Consider the following 13,293-nt stretch of genomic DNA (forward strand, 5'->3'; position numbering starts at 1 on the left):
AAAGACGATTTAGCATGATATTTACTGTACACATCTAACAGACAAACGCAAACCCTGCATTTGAGTTTCCATAAAGAAGCAGATGAGATGATACTATACGAAATGCATAATGAACAGACAACAAAAATCTCATTGCAGTTTGAGACTATTTTACGAAGTGGCTATACAAAGGAGAGGTTTAGAGGTAGAGCTCTATTATTGTTTTTTCATATAATTGTATTGTTGTGTTCGATCCACATCATATACTAGAGTTTTTTGTTTGCTGCCTTAAATGTTTAAGTATAACCAAACTCGCTTTACAAGTCATTTTAATTTTATATTACTTTAACTCATTAAGCAAATTCAATTTATAAGTGACAACAACATACCACTTGTCAACATGTAAAAGTTTAGTAAGTTAAAATGGTTTATAAAGCCAAATTGAGAATACTAAAATTTAAAGGGTTAGTTCACCCCAAAGAAAATCATTTACTCAGAAGTAAATATTCGGTTACCAATATTCTTCAAAATATCTTCTTTTGTGTTCTGCAGAAGAAATAAAGTCATACAGGTTTGAAATGACATGAGGGTGTGTAAATGATGACAGAATCATTTTTGGGTGAACTATCACTTTAAGGCCCTGTCCACACGAACACGGGTATTTTCAAAACCGCCGTTTTTTCTATGCAGTTTGGCCGTTCGTCCACACGCAAACGCAGTACTCGGTGACTGAAATCTAACTTTTTTGAAAACTCCTGCCAGGGTAACGATTTTTAGAAACTCCGGTTTCTTGTATTACGTTGGAATGCGTGCCGCTATCTCTTTAGGATTATGTCGCCACCTGTTGGTTTGGCATGCTTTTGACAGTGCTTTATAGCGTGTTTTCGTGTGGACTCCGTTTATAAAAATACGTGTGGATTAGGCCAAAGGTAGCAAGTGTTAAAAAATGTTTAACTATGCATGTATTTGATTTACCAATAATTACGAATTCTTGTGAGATCAGGCTGGATACAGAATGAATGTCATTCAAAAAAACTCAAGATACACAAGACTTATATATTACCAAGGTGAAAACTTGACTCATGAATATTAATTAGCAAGCTTGTCTAGCAATGTCAGCGTGACCCAATTAATATTCACAGGCTCAATCATTCCCATACAAAACCAGATTAAAAGCTCATTTCTCCTGAATGCATGTCAACGCTGCCTTTTCTTTCCGTCAAAACGCAGTTCAATGCCTGTCCATTACCCGTCACAGGTGGGTTACCCTTATGTCAGCTGTCCTGCAAGGTGACTACCTATTAAAACGCAGCAGGAAGTCGACTCCGGCTGGGCAGTGAATGTGGGCAGTCCCCTAACAGCTGCCTGGACGCACAAAGAAAAGGTCAACTAGCAACTGCACCCCCCCCCATCCCCTCATCCTCTATCTGAGCTCTTGGCATCAACAACAGGATGTTATGTAAGTTCTATTTATATGCGCGAGCTTCTCCTCAACTGCTCCATCAGAGAGGTCTTCGCCGTGCCCACCTGTAACCACGGGAACGGCTCACGCCGCTGCGCCTGGTGATGCGAGGAGACGGAGGGTGGGCGGTTACGTGGCACGTCCTTCACACTTCAACAGCAGCTTTTCGACAGCAGCCGGGAGGCGAGTTTAAAATTCAACACACACGCAGATATAAGGTGCACACTTTCTCAAGCGCTCTCAAAAATCCATTAAAGAGGTCTGAGAATGCTTGACAAGATAGTCCATATAATAAGAGATGAAGACAGAGGGGGAATGCGAACCAGCTAGGACGCAAATACTCCATGCTTGTGTTGAGTAACGGCCTTCACACCTGTTAAGATGTAGTACGTGCCTGTGCGCGCGTGCATGTTTTTAGTCTGTTTATAGTTTGCGGTAACCAGGAGGACTTCAGACAAGGACGCAAATATGCACACGGCTAAACACACAGACGTCTCTTAGGATGATTCCGAACGTGACAAAGTCTAATAAAGTGTGTGTCAATATTTACGGCTCGGGTGTTTGTTAATTCCATTAGAATCTGCCCCTGTACACACACTTGTTCGGTTGAGGTTATGTAGGTCATAAGCTAATGTTTAACGGAGGTGCGTGCGCTTGCGAGGCGGGCGACAGGTGCAGGGCGTGACCTGAAACCTCTACGAAGAGTAGCAGCGGGGACGGGAGGAACAGAGTTTGTGTCCGCTCCACCCTACGCCATTTTTCCAAAGTGCAGAAGAATGACATTAGACCCCACACCAAGTGCCAGTGTTTTAGGATGCTGACATTGAGTGCTAAAGAGGTGCATATTTTTGTCGACATTCTTGCTTATCCTACTGGGTGTTGACATGGGGTCAGTTTCATTATTGCAGAGGTTCAAATCGAGCCACAATTCAAAACCAAACCAGATGATGACAACCGAAACAACTTAACCCGATAATAAGGACCAAAAAAGCCCTGACCTTTCGGTCACAACCTGAGGTCCAATTGATGTGGAATGAGTCTGTGGTTACTAAGACATAGGCACTCAAGACAGAGAGGAGGGGGTCTCTCCCAGGTGCTCTTGACATGAATTTCTATTTTTACTTTTCTTAGGATATCGCTACTGCTTTACGTGCGTTCGTGCACGCGAGTGTGTGTACCAGCTGGAAATAACACGGTGGATGGGTACATTTCCCAAATTCAAATTAGTCCATCACTCTCTCTTTTAAAAGGGAGCTAGACCGTCTGTTATAAAGCCAACTAGGAGGACTTGTTCTCTGTCTGTGTGAAGTACTTGATTCTGATTGGTCAGTTGCTACATTCTGGTCAAATAAACTGTCTAAGGGGCTAGAATTCAGAATTCACTCTCGTTTTTAGTGACACTAGTGGACGTTCGGTGAACTGCAACCAACAACACTGCTTATGCTTGGTGACGTGAGGAAGCCATTAACAAAACACTGAGTGAACATGATTCACGGACATCATGTCGATAAATGAGATGAACTAAAAATACACTGTTAGAAATGTCACATCCTTTAGCTTTTCCTGGCAAACCACCCAGAGTCTTTTACATAAAAATCAACTGGTTTTTATAGACAACCTAGAAAGTCTGGAAAGGTTTTTGGACAAAAAAACGAAAAGTAATGAATACATTAAAGGGATAGTTCAGCCCCCTAAAAATACTCATTTATTTCTTCACTCGTTCATAACCCGTATACGACTCTCGTATCTTCTGTGGAAAGCAAAAGAAGATATTTTGAGAAATGTCTCGGTGTCCATACAATGGAAGTCAATAGGGTTCAATTTTGTTTAGTTACCAACATTCTTCCAAATATCTTCTTTTGTGTTCTGCAGAAGAAAGAAACTCATACTGGTTTGGAATGACATAAAAGTGAGTACATTTTTTAATTTAATGACAGTCTGACTACACATTACTCCTTATTAATCTGATTCAATCTTTCAAAAACAACAACATTGCCATGTTAAATCATCTATTTAATCTGTTGAGCAACCACACGTTCAAGCTGCATCAAAACACAAGCTGACTATTAATGAGAGTCTATTTATACAAGCGGCTTGGCTCTGCAAGCATCAAATGATCTTCCAGAAGGTATGATACGAGTATTTTATACCCTTCTGTCACAGAGGAATGCATACGCTGACGTCAGAGCGGGAGATTGAGTATATTTGTGTGCTGCTCGAGAAGCGGCTCGGGCTCGCTGCCCACTTGCAGCACTGAGAGTGGGCGACGGCTTCCGTCACAGGTCGTCCAGACCTTCAGTTTTACTCTGTATTCTCCTTCCCTGCCTTATTTTCCTCCCTCCCGCCCTCCCTCTTGAGCGTTACTCACCACAGATGAGATCCCGTCTGTCTCATTCTGTCTGGCCTGCAGGTCTGGCAATAAATAGATAGAAAAACAACATCTCATGTATTTCAGCTGAATGCCAATGGTGGATTCACACTTCGGGATGTTAATCGCCCACTATTCCTAAACATCTCCGTTCACTTCCAGTTTGTGAAACTGGAACTAGTGTATAATGGGAGCTCATTATTTGGAGAATAATGAAATAATGGCAAATCTGTGACTTCCAGTTGACTGCTGTGTGGTTTTAAAAAAGTCATTATCAATCAGACCTGATCTTATAAAAAAATACATTTAGCATATTTGTTAAATATCAAGGCCTAGCGGAAGTGAGATGAACTAGCCATAACTAGTAGTGTACTAGTAGTGGGCATGGCGACTACATTTACATCCACGATACTGTATGTGGGCATGTCAGCATCCATATTCTTCTTTGGGAAAAGTCCCTTGTTTGCCATATTGTTCATATTTAAAGGCATAGTTCACCCAAAAATAAAAATTATTGAATCGTTTATTCACCATCATGTCATTCAAAATATGTATGACTTTCTTTCTTCTGAATATCTTGAATGTCTTCTTTTGTGTTCCACAGAAAAAGTTTTGAATAACACGAGGGTTGAATAAATGATGACAGAATTTCTATTTTTGCGTGAACTATCACTTTAAGCATGCAGGAAAGCCAAATGCTAGCACAGCTATACACAAAGTTGCGGAGGGCTAGTCGTGTGCCCATTTCTCAAGTACACTTCCCCCTCATAAAGTGCACACTCTTTACAGCTGCCTACTGCACACTTCACCCTTCTTCATAACCTCCCTGCTTTCTTATTATTCAGTCGATTACCTCTCCATCTCCTCATCTTCCAAACGCTTTCTCTTTCCAAAGCGACAACCTCTGTTTTCCTGACAACCACCCCAGAATACCTCTGTAAACAAACAAAATTGTGGAGGGAAATTGGCTTGTGTATTGTTGTGCACTGGAGGCTCTCAAACAAACGCCTCTCTGTGCATAAACCAGGCCAGCTAGCCACATATTATGCAAGTATAAGAAATGTGATTCATCCTCTGATATGCTTCAGATTCGCTCGGCACCATACACTCTCCAGCTACAAAGGCCGTTTGTGTCCTTGTAATGAGGAGGAGAAAAACAAACATCTTTAGAGTGGATATCTCTCTTATGCCATATAAGTAAGGAGTTCTGGTATCGGAAGAACTAAGGCAAACAACAATCTCCCTCAAACAACAAGCTTCTGAGCATCTTTCAATCGAGCTTCACGTCTACTGCACCAACACATCTCACTTAAGAAGCCAGAAACAGGCATGTACCAAAGCGTACTTGATGAGTATTACTGCAAGTTTATCTGCCTGAATTTTTTTTTCTACCCTACGTGGATAACAGATCGTACACTTTGTCGACTAGAAGGTTCACCATGTCACCCTGCATCCCCTACGCTGGATCTTCTTCACCAGGGGTGCTTTTCCCAAAAGTCACCTATGGTCGCAAGTTCCGTCATTTCAGCTTAGTTCAACTATTCAAGTATTTCCCGAAACCCTTGTTCCAACGATCAATCGCAAGCAGCATCGCAAAGGTGCGTGGTTGGAACTACATGTCTAGAGCTGTGGTTAGAAGCATAGTTCCTTATTATTGTGACATTTAGACTTACACACATCATGCTTTTGAGCAAGGTAAGCAAGCAACATGCAGTGCATTCAATACACATCCTTCTAAATATACAAATTTAATTTTACATCTTCAAGTTTGTCAAGAAAATAGAAGCGTCGTTTTTTTTAAGTGCACATGCGCCTGGCCCTACATACTCTAGGACCCTGGGGAATCCCTGGGCTGAGTTACGTAGGAGGGTACATTATTTACAGGAATAATATGACATTAAATCGATCTAAACAGATGAATTAGAAGACGGTATTACTCCACCAACTATGCGACGTCATCAACTATGCTGTTGAACCAACGTGGTTCAAACGACAGATGTGCGACAAAGTTACTATGTTTTCGGGAAACAGTCGTGAGTAGCTAGTTAGTTTCTCAAACGATGCATCGTACTATGGTGGTTAACCAGCGAGTTATGTCGTTGTTCGGGAAACGCACCCCAGATCGTTTGCTACCCTCATCCAATCACACTGCTTCTTTTTTTTTTTTCAAAATACTGTACTGTAGTTTCTGACTCTACACATCTTTAGAAACCCTCTGGTTCTGATCTAGCACACTTCAAAGCATTTGCAAAGGTTGTGGTGTTTTTAGGTTGGTTTGTTGGTGTTTTCCATAACGTTCGGGACTTTGCTTGTGTCTTGCATGCTCAGCTACCTGAATTGATAACTGAATTGATCATCTTTTATCCATGTAATAGCCTTCAAATTTATGCATATTTCAAACATAAATATAGTACAAAACAAAAAAAACAAAAGCACGCACATCAACCTAAAGTGGGTGCTCGGCCAAAAAAAAAACATAGTAGAAAAACATTAGGGCTGTCAAACGATTAATCGTATCCAAAATAATAATAATAATAATAATAAATTTTATTTAATGGCGCCTTTCAGGACACCCAAGGACACCTTACAACAGAAACACAAGCAAATAAAACACCAATACTTAAAAATAAAAAAAACACAAAGGATTACAATGAATAAGCAGATTTAAAGAGGTAGTTTTTGAGTTGTGATTTAAAAATGTTGATAGAGTCCAGCTGACGGATATGGATGTGTAGTGAGTTCCAAAGTTTAGGGGCAGCGTGACTAAAGGCTCTGGCCCCCATTGTGACCATTTTAACAGAAGGAATGAACAGGAGACCAGAAGAGGAGGAACGGAGGACACGGGAGGGAGTGTAAGGGTGGAGTAAATCAGACAGATATGTGGGAGCAAGGTTACGAAGTGCCTTAAAGGATAAGAGAAGGAGTTTATATTGAATTCTTTGGGATATTGTGAGCCAGTGAAGTTGGATGAGGATCGGTGTAATATGTTCTATTGATTTAGTGCGGGTAATAATTCTTGCAGCAGAGTTATGAACATTTTGTAGTCGTTGGAGAAGCTTTTGGGGTAAACCGGAAAGAAGGGCATTACAGTAATCGAGGCGTGAGGTGACAAGGGCATGAACAAGAACTTGGGTTGAGTGCTGGGTGAGTGATGGGCGGAGTCTAGAAATGTTGCTTAAATGGAAAAAAGCTATGCGGACTGTATTGTTAATATGTGAAGTAAAAGAAAGAGTAGAGTCCAGTATTACACCTAAACTTTTAACCTGAGAGGAGATGGGAACCAAACAGTCTTCAATGCTTATACTGATCGATGGGGATTTGGAGAGTGTAGATTTGGAACCAATGAGAAGAACTTCACTTTTATTACCGTTAAGTTTAAGTTTGTTATTTGTCATCCAAGATGTAATGGCCTGTAGACAGTCAGTAAGTGCAGTGGGGCATGATGAAATACTGGGTTTTGTGGAAATGTACAGTAGAGTGTCGTCAGCGTAGCAGTGAAAATAAATACCAAAGTGCCGAAAAATATTACCGAGGGGGAGGATGTAAATGATGAACAAAAGGGGACCTAACACTGAGCCTTGGGGAACTCCATGATGTAATGGGGATAAAAATGACTTTATGTTTTTCATTTGTACAAACTGTTTCCTGTCGGTGAGATATGAGTTAAACCATTTTAGAGCAATACCAGTGACCCCAGTGCCAGCCAAACGCTCGAGTAAAACTGGATGCGAGATGGTATCAAAGGCGGCACTAAGGTCTAGGAGGATAAGGATGGAGAGAAGGCCAGAATCAGCTGCACGGAGGAGATCATTGGTGATTTTAACTAAGGCGGTTTCAGTGCTATGTTTAGAACGAAAACCAGATTGGAATGGCTCAAACAGATTGTTATTTTGAAGATGATCCTTAAGCTGTGCTGTAACGGTACGTTCAAGAATTTTGGCAGTGAAAGGTAGATTAGAAATGGGACGGTAATTATTGAAGTCTTTGGAATCTATACCAGGTTTCTTAATGATAGGTGTAACTGAAGCAGTTTTGAGTGATAATGGAACAATGCCAGTGGACAATGATAAGTGAACTATAGCAGTGAGGACAGGAGAGAGTGTAGAGAGACAAGATTTAACAAGAAATGTTGGGAGTGGATCAAGGGAACAAGTAGATGAGCGAGCTGAGATGATAATGTTACTGATTTGTTGGCTTGATGGTAAAGTGAAATCAGAGAGTGTGGTAAGTGATGATGTATGCAAGTTATTATTCCAACTACAATCAAGGTGTGTTGAAAAAGATGTAGTCAAATGCTTATGAATTTTGTCAATTTTGTTATGCAAGAAGTCCAGAAAATCTTGACATTGGGATTGAGTAGTGAAGTGGAAGGTGGTTTCTGATGGCTTAGTGAGTCCTTGGACAGTAGAAAAAAGTGCTCTGGTATTGAACTCATGATTATTAATTACATGTGTGTAATATTCAGATTTAGCAGAGTTCAGAGCGTTTTTATAGGTGGTAACATGGTCAGAGTACATTTGTTGATGAATAGTAAAAGTTTGTGTTTCCATAATACAGTATATGTCTGTGTACTGTGCATATTTATTTTGTATTTATAAAACATACACATACATGCATATATTTAAGAAAAAAAGAAAAATTAATAAACATTTATATATAATTTAACTTATAATAAATACTGTATATATAAATATGTAAATATTTCCTAAATATGCATACATGTATGTGTATGTGTTTATACATACAAAGTTAATATGCATTGTACACAGACATTTATTATGTAAACACTAACTTTTATTCTGGATGCGATTAATCACGATTCATTGTTTGACAGCCCTAAAAAACATTTGTTTAGTGGGTATACAAAAGCTCAAAAAGAACTCTGAGAGCCGAAAGTTGCGATCGATTTTACTTCCGTATTTTGACGCATTTCCGAGTGAAATGGAATTTTGAATGAGAAAAATAGTGGTCGTGGCTTTCGTCATTCTCTGCAATTTGATTGGCTGTATAAAAACAGCCGTTGCCTTTTGAAATGGAACTGGCAGCAGACTGACAGTTGAAGGGGAGGAGCTAACGGATGCTCCGCCCAAGCCGCCTAACATCCGTCATTTAAGATGGATAGTCATTACAGGACGCAAGTGCATTTTCAGATTTTAACTGAAGTTTATGAGGGCAGACGATTTTTAAAAAGTGAATGACCCACATTGATAAATTATTTACAATTAACGCTGCAATATTTCATGAAAAAATAGGCATTGTAATTTTTAATTTCACTGGGACTTTAAAATGTCACATGTGAAAGTCTATTATAAAAAAGAAATGATATTGTTGGAGCTTTGGTGTGCTGACTTTTTCTGCATCTATGATTTGAAAATATATTATTACACGGCTTGTTGGAATGCTTGACTCTGATTGGCCAGTCGCGACATTTGCAGGTTCGTTATTCCCAGATAACAACCTCTCAAAACTAATAACACACGGTAACCTGGATACAGCAAATCATTTTGACAGGTTTTTTGACAAATTAAACATAAATATGTCTTTTAATAACATATATGACATTATATTTACAAATGATTAAACCAAATTGCCTGTTCGTGACATTTCAACATCGTTTCTTACCTTAAAACCGAAAGTAACCGGCTTTTCCACACGGAAGGTCTCCATTCGGTAAAAATGAGCTAATAAAATAATTCAAATTCACATTTCATTTTTTTTTTTTTCTCAGGTGGCAAGTAGCTGTGTAATAAGATGGATGATGTACAACCAGCCATCTGTTATCGCAAAATAATTTCTGCGATAACAACCGGCTGCCTGTACATTATCCCTTACTTAAATGTCCTCAACTCTCCCTCCCTCAATCTCGGCCATTTTCATCATTGTCAATAAATACATTACTATTGTAATAATATATCACAACAATGTGAAAAGCTGCTTTCCAAGGTGAAATATGAGCTAGACATTTTTCTAACACGTTGGAGAGGTTCACTCACATGAAGTAGCTGGGTGAGAAAAGGTCAAATGTACTAAATCTAGAGTTCGAGCACAAGTGTGTAGCAGTCGACAGACCTAAATTCTCATCCAAGAAGCTGATTTACAATGAGTAAACTCAGTAATTCCCCTGTTAACAGTAGAGAACGTCACCCCGCGCGCACAAGCGCTTTAAAAGAGCAGACTACCCCTCTTTCTCTCTTTCTTTCATGTGGTTTCCTCACATCCTTCAAAAGACACCCGAATGACTCTGCAAACCGGCTGCAAATGTGTCATGCAGGTTATCCACAAAACCCCTGCAGTGCTGCTTAATGTTTAACCAATCTAACCCAGCGCACCGATGCAGACGAGCGAGAAAGCCTCGTAACACATTATCTGTGATTAAAGAGTGAAACTCATCTAACCTGCCGAGAACACGTCTGAACTTCACCACAATATCAATTATTTAGAAACGCAAGAAAAACTCTTAAAAGTCAAAAGTTCAAGATGTATTTTAAGGGTGAAATGTGCTTAAATGTCATGACGTTACATTATCATTTCTTTGATGCAAAATGAAAATCGAGTCTAAAATGTGACTCAAACATGTTCTTAACAAGATTTTGTGGGATTGACCTTAACACCATTTGAAAGACAAACAAAGTTGCTAGGCAGGAATCGGAAAAGTGTTCAAATTCTGTGATTATGGGCTAATTTAGGTCATTACGAGCACTTAATCACTCTCTTAGCATTACAGAAACACATAGTGAACCAGTTAAGCCCAGCGGATGAGCTGAGAAGAGTGTTTCCTGCATTATTCACAATGGGCTTGTCTTATGTAATCCAGTCATGTGAGCCTTTGCGTGTGCCTGTTGGAAAGCCTAAGTATCATCAAGCAGAAAGGCCATGCAAATAACAGAGCTGATTATGCACTAAAGCACTCACAGAAAACACATGCGTGAGCACATCGAGCGGGCCTGCCAGGCTGCCAGATGTAACTGTCGGAGAAACGAAACAGCCACCGCTGACCCCAGCGCCGAGCAACACCCTCTTTGTCCTCACGCTGGAGCTGACGATTGCTATTGCCATGGCAACCTCACTATACCCGCAAATGTACAACCCTCCTCTTTAAGAGATAACTTTCATTACATTGGAATATCACACTTCCAGTATATAACATGCATACTTTGTGGAGTACACAAATGTTCTGGAGTGTTTAGCTGACCACAATTCTCACACCACCTGAAATGGACTGTGCAACAGCAACAGTAAGCGTGTTTACATGAATCACAATACGCTGATAACCATAAAAAAATGAGCTTACGCATAAAAATCGAAACATTTAAAATTCGAGAGTAGAATTATCACCTGTATGACGGGATTTCCTCCCTCAAGGAGTGCGATGGCCAAGAGGATGCTTTCCTGGAAGATTCGGTCACTGGTGGCGTTCATAATAAGGTCGATGACAAGGTCAGATGCACCCTCCCTATCCAGGTGACACTGCACCTCAGCCAAGCTTATCTCGCCTCGAGTGCCCCCTGAACCTCCACCACCCCCTGGGAGAAGAAACGGGACAATAACATGAGGGTTTAAAAGGTTTATTTCCTGTGAGTTTTTTGCTTTTTTAGATTTCTTTTATTATTTTAGACTTTTTTTATTAATTTTATTAAACCCATATTCTCTGATATGCCATTTTGACTAATAATTGTATCCAATAAATACAATTAATACCAATAATTACTTGTATCTATAATGGCTGTAACTGTGAAAAATTATATTTTACAATAGTTAGATTTTTTATTGCTTGCATCTCGTAGCATATCACTGCGGTCCTTCTGAAACCTTGTATTTCCATATTTCGTGATTTTTATTTTTTGGCATAAATCATTATTATTAGTCACCTTTTATGTTTGTCGCTGGGTTTTGCAAATATCGAACTAATAAAAAGTATTTAAAAAATGCTTGGCAACTTTGACAACACAGTTTCATTTAAAAAGTACTGTGTTTTTTCAATTTCCTGAAAAATTTGGACATCCGAGGTTTTGGAAGGACAGTGACGACGATTTCAAATAAGGTGCCATTATAAATTAACAGTACAGTACATTCTCAAAATAAGTTGTTTACGTAACACAGAATCATAATTATTACACACATATGCTGGTTGGTTATGTGCACAAACAAGTGGCCAAACACATCCAAACAATCTGAATTAATTCCTAAAATGTCTTGATTTCATAATGCACGGCATGAGCCAAACAGGACATACAAAACGCATTTTGAGAGATCCTCTCATGTGGTGTCATTCTCGCCAGTGACATTAACACACACACTAGACTTTCCCTCTCGGGCAGGTGCGTCTGGAGGCTATTCACACAGGAAGTGTGGGTGCCCTGTTCTTGTCGCCTGGCAACAGGCTCAGACTCGTAGGGGACACGTAACACGCAAGCCAGATGAAAGTGGACGAGTGAAGAAATCGCTGTAGCAACAGACGCACACAAACCTGTAGGAGTCTTTGTCTGTCCCCCGGGTGTGAGCGGCCCATTGCTGAAATTGGTCACACTCTCCCGCCTGCTTCCTTGCTTGACGTTGCCATAGTAACGGTTTACCAGAACTTGCCTCAAAGCTTCACCCTGACAACAGATGATGGGGCTGGGTCATGGGAGGAGCATTACGACACACAATATAACCGAACATCTCAATATGGCACCTTGACAGACAACATTAAATGAGTGTTTTCACCAAAAGAAAACCAAAAAAATCTAAAATATAGTTTTTGATAAGGCTTAATATCTTAGTATGTGTGTATTTTTTATATTCATAAAGATATGTAATTAAAATGATCATATCTATTCACACACCTTTAAAGAGCATGCATTAAAATGGATCAAAACAATCAACTGTTATATAACTAGAATACACCAATTAATACATCCAATAATCTAATGTTATATAACAATGGTTACGTATTACTGATTAAAAGGTGCAATTTAGGGCATTATGATCTTACAATACTGTATTCAGAATATCTTTATAATGCTTTGTATATACAGCCTGTAAGGACCAATCTCTCCTCCTTTCACTTTTGTGTTGTCAAAAAGAGGTCACATAGGAAGATTGTGTCTGATGAAAAAACAAATCCCTTCCCTTAGTCCACATAATACCCGAGGCCTTGGACACAAGACAACAGATCAATACAATACTGATCCTCATTCAGCGCTTACACAGACAACCACAACCCAACTCACCCAAAACACCCTCAAACCCGGTGGACACAAATAAAACGTGACATCAAGACATCTCTGAAACGTGTACATGAATCCATCACCACCAACAGACTTAAAGACCAAACACACAATCCTCAGTGATACTGTCACTCATTCCGAGCAGACAGTCGGGGTGCGACGGCCGAGCGCTCTGATGGGCGAATGCTCACCGCATGGCCCGTCTTTACAGTACCTACCCTCCTCTGATCCTCCAGTAGCTTCTGGGGCTGGTTTGGATCGAGCTCCTGAGTGAC

At 39.9% G+C, this 13,293-nt stretch overlaps 1 protein-coding gene across 16 annotated transcripts in view; it reads right to left on the reverse strand.

The window, feature by feature from the left end:
- The window catches only part of itpr1b (inositol 1,4,5-trisphosphate receptor, type 1b), a 109,005-nt gene that overhangs the window by 33,891 nt on the left and 61,821 nt on the right, over positions 1-13,293 (reverse strand). For 10 of the 16 annotated variants that reach the window (XM_057362358.1, XM_057362369.1, XM_057362367.1 and 7 more), the window contains 3 exons: positions 13,237-13,284; positions 12,277-12,406; positions 11,145-11,332 (listed from right to left, as the gene is read on the reverse strand). In XM_057362358.1, coding sequence (XP_057218341.1) covers positions 11,145-11,332; positions 12,277-12,406; positions 13,237-13,284 — 366 coding nt within the window. The remainder of the gene's footprint in view (positions 1-11,144; positions 11,333-12,276; positions 12,407-13,236; positions 13,285-13,293) is intronic. The other 6 variants (XM_057362366.1, XM_057362370.1, XM_057362368.1 and 3 more) reach the window with 1 other exon arrangement.

This window comes from Triplophysa rosa, linkage group LG20, assembly GCF_024868665.1.
Source record: "Triplophysa rosa linkage group LG20, Trosa_1v2, whole genome shotgun sequence".
Classification (NCBI taxonomy): Eukaryota; Metazoa; Chordata; class Actinopteri; order Cypriniformes; family Nemacheilidae; genus Triplophysa; species Triplophysa rosa.